Source organism: Bombus affinis, unplaced genomic scaffold, assembly GCF_024516045.1.
Source record: "Bombus affinis isolate iyBomAffi1 unplaced genomic scaffold, iyBomAffi1.2 ctg00000064.1, whole genome shotgun sequence".
In the NCBI taxonomy this organism is placed as follows: domain Eukaryota; kingdom Metazoa; phylum Arthropoda; class Insecta; order Hymenoptera; family Apidae; genus Bombus; species Bombus affinis.
In genome coordinates this window covers 2122950-2130437 of record NW_026108821.1, presented here as the reverse complement: position 1 = coordinate 2130437, position 7488 = coordinate 2122950, and the positions used below count along the sequence as shown (strand labels likewise).

The following is a 7488-nucleotide window of genomic DNA, read 5'->3' as shown; positions in this document are numbered from 1 at the left end:
CTAATAGACGAATTATTTTTGTAAATAAAGGATTAATTAATTTAATACCTTCAATATCAATAATATGATTTATAATATGTGTTTATAATTCAGGAGCTCCAATTTCTTTAAATATAGTAAGTGAAATTTTTTTATTAATAAGATTAATTATATGATATAAATATTTATTTATATTTTTATTTTTTTATTGTTTATTTAGATTTATTTATTCAATTTATTTATATAGATTTATTCAGTTTGGAAAAATTTATAATTTTAATTTTAATTTAATAAATAGGGGTTTAATAAATTATTTAACTTTAATTTTACATTTATTACCATTAAATTTAATTATTTTAGATTTATTAATTTAATTTATTTAAATAGTTTAATTTTAAAAAATATTGAATTGTGGTTTCAAAGATGTATGATAGTATTTTAAGTTATTTTAAAAATAATTGTTTTTAGAATTATTTTAATTTTAATAAGTTTAATATTTATATTTTTAAGATTTTATGTCTTATTAGTTAATAAATTATTTATTTATGAATGAATAATTTATAATTTAAATTCAATAAAAATGAATTTAATTTTAATAATTAGATTCAAATTATTAATGTTTTTGTTTTTAGTTATATTAATTTGTTCAGTAATTTTATTATATAGGGTAAGTTATATAAATTTAAATAATAAATATTTAATTAAACGTTTTTATTATTTGATAATGTTATTTTTAATATCAATAATTTTTTTAATTTTAAGTCCTAATATATTAACTTTATTATTAGGATGAGATGGATTAGGTTTGATTTCTTATTGTTTAATTATTTATTATCAAAAGAATTTAGCTTTTAATTCAGGAATAATTACTGTGATTTTAAATCGTTTAGGGGATTCAAGATTATTAATAATTATTTCTTTTATAATAATTTTTGGTAGATGAAATTTAATTTTATATAATATAAATTTATTAATTTTATTAATATTTTTAATAATAGTATTTAGGAAAAGTGCGCAATTAATATTTATAATTTGATTACCTGCTGCAATAATAGCTCCTACTCCTGTTTCTTCTTTAGTTCATTCATCAACATTAGTAACTGCTGGAATTTATTTATTAATTAATTATGATATATTAATTGATTTAAAATATAAAGAGTATATTTTAATAGTTTCAAGAATAACAATATTTATATCAGGTGTGATAGCAAATTTTGAAATAGATTTTAAAAAGATTATTGCTTTATCAACATTAAGTCAGTTAGGATTTATAATAAGAATTTTTTCTTTAGGAATAGTAAATTTAACATTTTTACATTTATTTATTCATGCTTTTTTTAAATCTATAATATTTATATGTGTAGGTAGTTATATTCATTATATAAGAGGAATTCAAAATTTTCGTTTTTATTTTGGAATATATTATGTATATCCAATAAAAGGTTTATTAATAATATTTTCATTATTTATATTGTGTGGATTTCCTTTTTTAGTTGGATATTTTTCTAAAGATTTAATTATTGAGTATTATTTTTTAAATATAATAAGAATTTTTAGATTATTAAATTTAATTATTGGTACAATTTTTACTGTATCATATTCTTTTCGTTTAATAAATATTTTAATAATAAATTATTTTATAATAAATTTAATTTATTTTGATGAAGATAGAATTATAATAACACATATAATATTTATTTTATTAATTATATTATTTATTAGAAAATTTATTTATAATTTTTTTTTTTTTTTTATTGGAGTTAATTTGTTTTATATTTTTAAATATTTTGTTTTTAAAATAATATTATTAGGGATTTTATTTTCATTATTAATATTTAATATAAATTTTTTAAATAAATTTGTTATATTAATTAAAAGTTTTTTTATAATGGATTTTTTATATAAATTTATTTTAAATTATTTATTTTATTGATTAGTTTTTTATGAGATTTATTTTGAAAAAGGAGTGATTGAAAAATTTACAGGAAAGATTATATATTTTTTTTGTAATTTATTTGAAATAAATTATATATTAAAAATTTTTTATATATTATTAATATATATTTATTTAATAGTATTAATTTTATTAAATTAATTAATTATAAATATATATATATATATATATATATATATAAATAAATTTAAGAATTTAAAAATAATTTAAAATAATAAATTTAAATAAATTTATTAATTTTAAAAAAAAAATAGTAAATGAATTTAATTAATATTTAAATAGCTTATATATTAGAGCATAATATTGAAAATATTAAGGAAATTATTAAATTTTTAAATATATATATATATATATATAATATATATATATATATATATATATATATATATATATTATGAATAGAAATAATGATAATTTAATATCTAGATTAAAGTTAGAAGCTTTATTAATTTATTTCTATTTATAATTAATTATTTTTTTACTAATAATTTTATATTGAAAGTATAATGTTTTTATAAACTATATAAATTAAATTAGAATAATATAATTCAATAATTTTATTAACAATAAAATGCCTCTTTTTGGCTTTAATTTAAAATTATTTAATATATATATATATATATATATATATATATGTATGTATATAAGAAGTAATAATATTACTTTTAATTTCGACTTAAATATAGATTTTTAAAAAAATCCTTATATATATATATATATATATATATAAATATATTTAATATATTCAATTTAAATAATTACAAAATCATTCTATAATTAATGAAAAAATTAATATTAAGAAAAAAAAAGTTATTATAATAAATATATATAAGTAATTTAGGGTTTTAATAAATGAAATTAAAGGTATTAATAAAATAATTTCAATATCGAAAATTATAAATGTTAATGAAATTAAATAAAATGGAAGTGAGAATGGTAAATTTATTTTTGTAATAGGGTTAAATCCACATTCATATGGAAGATTTTTTTCAAAATTAATTTTTTTAATTATTGATAAAAATTTATTTAAGAATAAAATAATTAAAATAATAATTAAATTTAATAAATAAAAAATTATAATATTAATTAAATATATTAAGTTATTTTAAATTTTTTAATTGGAAATTAATTGTAATAATTATACTATATATTTATTTAATTTATTAATAAAAATTAAATATAAGAAGATTTAATTTATTAAGATATAATAAAATATATAAATAAATAATCAAATTACATCTACAAAATGTCAATATCAAATTGAGAATTCAAAATTAATATGATGGATTGATGAAAAGTGGTTTTTACATATTCGAATAAAAGAATATAATAACATTAAAGTTCCAATAAGAACATGAATTCCATGAAATCCTGTTGATAAATAAAAAATTGATCCAAAGATTCTATCATTAATACAAAAAAATGAATTATAATATTCAAATATTTGTATAAAATTAAAATAAAATCCTAAAATAATTGTAAATATTAAATTTAAAATACTTGATTTTGATTTATTATTTAATAAGTAATAATGTCTTAATGTAACAGTAAATCCTGATGTAATTAAAATAATAGAATTTAATAAAGGAATTTCAAATGGATTAAAAAATTTAATTATAGAAGGAGGTCAAGAAAAATTAATTTCGATTGAAGGAGAAATTGAATTATGAAAGAAAGTTCAAAAAAATGAAATAAAAAAAAATAATTCAGAAATAATAAATATAATTATTCTAAATTTTATTATTGAAATAATTGATAATGAATGTATTCCTTGAAATGTTCTTTCTCGAATAATATCTCGAAATCACATTAGAGAAACTAAAATTAATATAATTAAGTTTATAATTATTAATATTAAATTATTTGAATAAATTCATAAAATTGTTCTTAATATTAAGTTTATTAAATTTATGGATGAAATAAGAGGTCAAGGACTAATAGTTACTATATGAAATGGAAAATTTTTTTTCATTTAATTTGATTCTGAGAAATATAATGTTAATAAAATTGAAAATACATAAGCTTGAATTAAAGCTATAGAAATTTCTAAAGTTAATAATATATTTTGAATAATTAATGAAATTGGGGATAATAGAAAAAAATTTATTATAAAATTTCTTAATAAAATTAAAATTAAATGACCTGAAATTAAATTTGCCGATAATCGAATAGATAAGGTTCAAGGTCGAATTATTAATCTAATTAATTCAATAATTACTATAAAATTTATTAAAAATTTTGGTGAATTTAATGGAACTAAATGTCTTAAAGTTTTAATAGGAAAATTAATAATTGAATAGATTATAAATCTTATTCATAAAGATAAAGATATTGATAAATTAAATAATAGATGTCTAGTTGATGTAAAAATGTAAGGAATTAATCTAAATAAATTTAGTAATATAATATAGATTATAATTCTTAAAAATATAATAATATTTATAATATATTTATTTGATATAATTATTTTGTATTCATTGAATAGATATTTAATAAATAATTTAAAAATTATTATAATTCGTGATGGAATTAGTCAATATATATTAGGAAAAATAATAATTGGTATAAATATAAAAATTCAGTTTAATTGAAAATAATTATTAATTGATGGATCAAAAGTTTCAAATAAATTTATCATAATCATTTTCATTTTTTATAAATAATTTTTTTTTTTAAATTTTTAATTTTAAAATTTAATATTATAGAATTTAATAAAATTATAATTGAAATTAAACAAATTATGCATATTAAAAAAATAATTAATCAATTAATAGGTATTATTTGTGGAATTCATTAGAAGTAAATTTTAATTACTATAATTGATTTAAAAGATCAATTCTTAATTTCAGACATCTAATGGAAGAAAAATAATAAATTAAATTATTAATTTTAGAATGACAGTCTAATGTTATAAATTAACTAATTTTTCATAATATTTTTTTTTTAATTCAATTTAAAAATAATTCATAAGAAGTTCTTTCTAATATAATTGGTATAAAACTATGATTTATTCCACAAATTTCTGAACATTGACCAAAATAAATTCCAGGACGAATACAAAATAAATTTAATTGATTAATTCGTCCAGGGATTGCGTCAACTTTAATTCCTAATGATGGAATAGTTCATGAGTGAATTACATCTATTGAAGATACAATTATTCGTATTGAAATTTTAAATGGAATAATTAATCGATTATCTGTTTCTAATAGCCGAAATTGATTTATAGATTCATAATTTAATATATATGAATCAAATTCATAATTATTAAATTCTGGGTATTCATAGGATCAGTATCATTGGTGACCAATTGATTTAATTGAAAAATAAGGATTTATAATTTCATCAATATAATATAAAATTTTTAAAGATGGAAAACAGATAATTATTAAAATAATTATAGGTGTTAAAGTTCAAATAATCTCAATAGTATGATTTTTTAAAAGATTAAGATTTAAAAAATTATTTAATGAAAAATCTATAATAAAAAATATTGTTAAAGTAATAATTATTATTATTATTATTATAGTTAAATTATGAAATGAAATAAGATTATCAGAGTAAAAAGAATTTGAATCTTGAAATAAAAATATATTTCATGTAGAAATTATTAATAAATTAATTAGATTTATTTGAATTTTAAATTCAGTTCAAAATATATTGATTTATTAAAATATTAATATTAATAAAAGAAAAAAATTGTCTTTATAGTTGAATTTTAAGTTCAAAGCACTAATCTGCCATATTAATTGTAAATATTAAATTATTATTATTATTATTTAAATAAATTATTTATTGAAAATATTTTTAATTTTATTTTTTGAAATTAATGGAATTTCTAATAATGAGTGATCATAAGGTGGATAATTATTTAATCATTCAAGTGATGATTGATTAAATTTAAATAAAATTAATCGTTTAGAAATTAATCTTTCAAAAATAATAAAAATTAAAAGTAATAATCTATTTATTGAAATTATTGCTCCAATTGAAGAGATTAAATTTCAACAATAATATGAATCTGGATAATCTGAATATCGTCGAGGTATAGATATTAGCCCAAGAAAATGTTGAGGAAAAAATGTTATATTAACACCAATAAATATTATAACAAATTGAATTTTTAATCATTTTTGATTTATTATTAAACCTGTAATTATTGGGAATCAATGAATAATACTAGTAATAATAGCAAAGACTGCTCCTATAGATAGAACATAATGAAAATGACCAACTACATAATATGTATCATGTAAAATAATATCAATTGAAGAATTAGAAAGCATTACTCCAGTTAATCCACCAATTGTAAATATTAAAATAAATCCAATAGATCAAATAATTGTAATATTAAAATTTATTTTTGAACCATGATATGTAGCTAATCATCTGAAAACTTTAATTCCTGTAGGTACGGCAATAATTATTGTAGCGGATGTGAAATATGCACGTGTATCAACATCTAATCCAACAGTAAATATATGATGAGCTCAAACAATAAATCCTAAAAATCCAATTCCTAATATAGCATAAATTATTCTTAAATTTCCAAAGGTTTCTTTTTTACCTCTTTCATTTATAATAACTTGTGAAATTAATCCAAATCCAGGTAAAATTAAAATATACACTTCTGGGTGACCAAAAAATCAAAATAGGTGTTGATATAAAATTGGATCTCCTCCTCCTATAGGGTCAAAAAATGAGGTATTAAAATTTCGATCAAAAAGTAATATTGTAATTGCTCCAGCTAATACTGGTAGAGATAAAATTAATAAAATTACAGTAATACATACTGATCATGAGAATAAATTAATTTGATCATAATTTAATGAAAAATTTTTTATTAATAAAATAGTTACAATAAAATTTAATGATCCAATAATAGAAGAAATTCCTGATATATGCAATGAGAAGATTGCAATATCAATTGATGGTGAAGAATGAAATAAATAAGAAGATAAAGGGGGATAAATAGTTCATCCTGTTCCTACATTAGGTGTAAATAAATTTCTTAATAATAATATAAATAATGATGGGGGTAATAGTCAAAATCTAATATTATTTATTCGAGGAAAAGCTATATCTGGTGATCCTAATATTAATGGAATTAAGTAATTACCAAATCCTCCAATTATAAATGGTATAACTATAAAAAAAATTATTAAAAATGCATGTCTAGTTACTAAAGAATTATAAATTTGATCATTATTAATTCATATTCCTGGATGACTTAATTCTATTCGAACTAATAAACTTATTGATGAACCAATTATTCCTGATCATATAGCAAAAATAAAATATATTATTCCAATATTTTTATGGTTAGTTGATATTAATCATTTTTTTATTAAGATTTATTAATTTATTAATATTTTTAATTTTGAAGATTAATAGTTTAAAATTAACTTAAAATCTTTTTAAATTTAATATTTAGTATTATGTCTGAAAAAGAAATAAATTGTAAATTTATTAATGAAAATTGAAATTTTTCTAATACTAATTAGTATTTATTTTTAATATATATATATATATATATATATATATATATATAATAA

The 7488-nt window shown here is 15.6% G+C and overlaps 1 protein-coding gene and 1 pseudogene across 1 annotated transcript; both read right to left on the bottom strand.

Moving 5' to 3' along the window:
• Positions 1 to 3276: 3276 nt before the first annotated feature.
• LOC126926930 (ATP synthase subunit a-like) lies at positions 3277 to 4717 on the bottom strand (annotated as a pseudogene).
• Positions 4718 to 4856: 139 nt separating this feature from the next.
• LOC126926943 (cytochrome c oxidase subunit 2-like) lies at positions 4857 to 5535 on the bottom strand (the record flags this gene model as incomplete). Its single annotated transcript, XM_050743257.1, is given in 1 exon segment — positions 4857 to 5535. A coding segment is annotated over 1 exon segment (654 nt), but the record flags the coding sequence as incomplete, so codon positions are not given.
• Positions 5536 to 7488: the final 1953 nt, after the last annotated feature.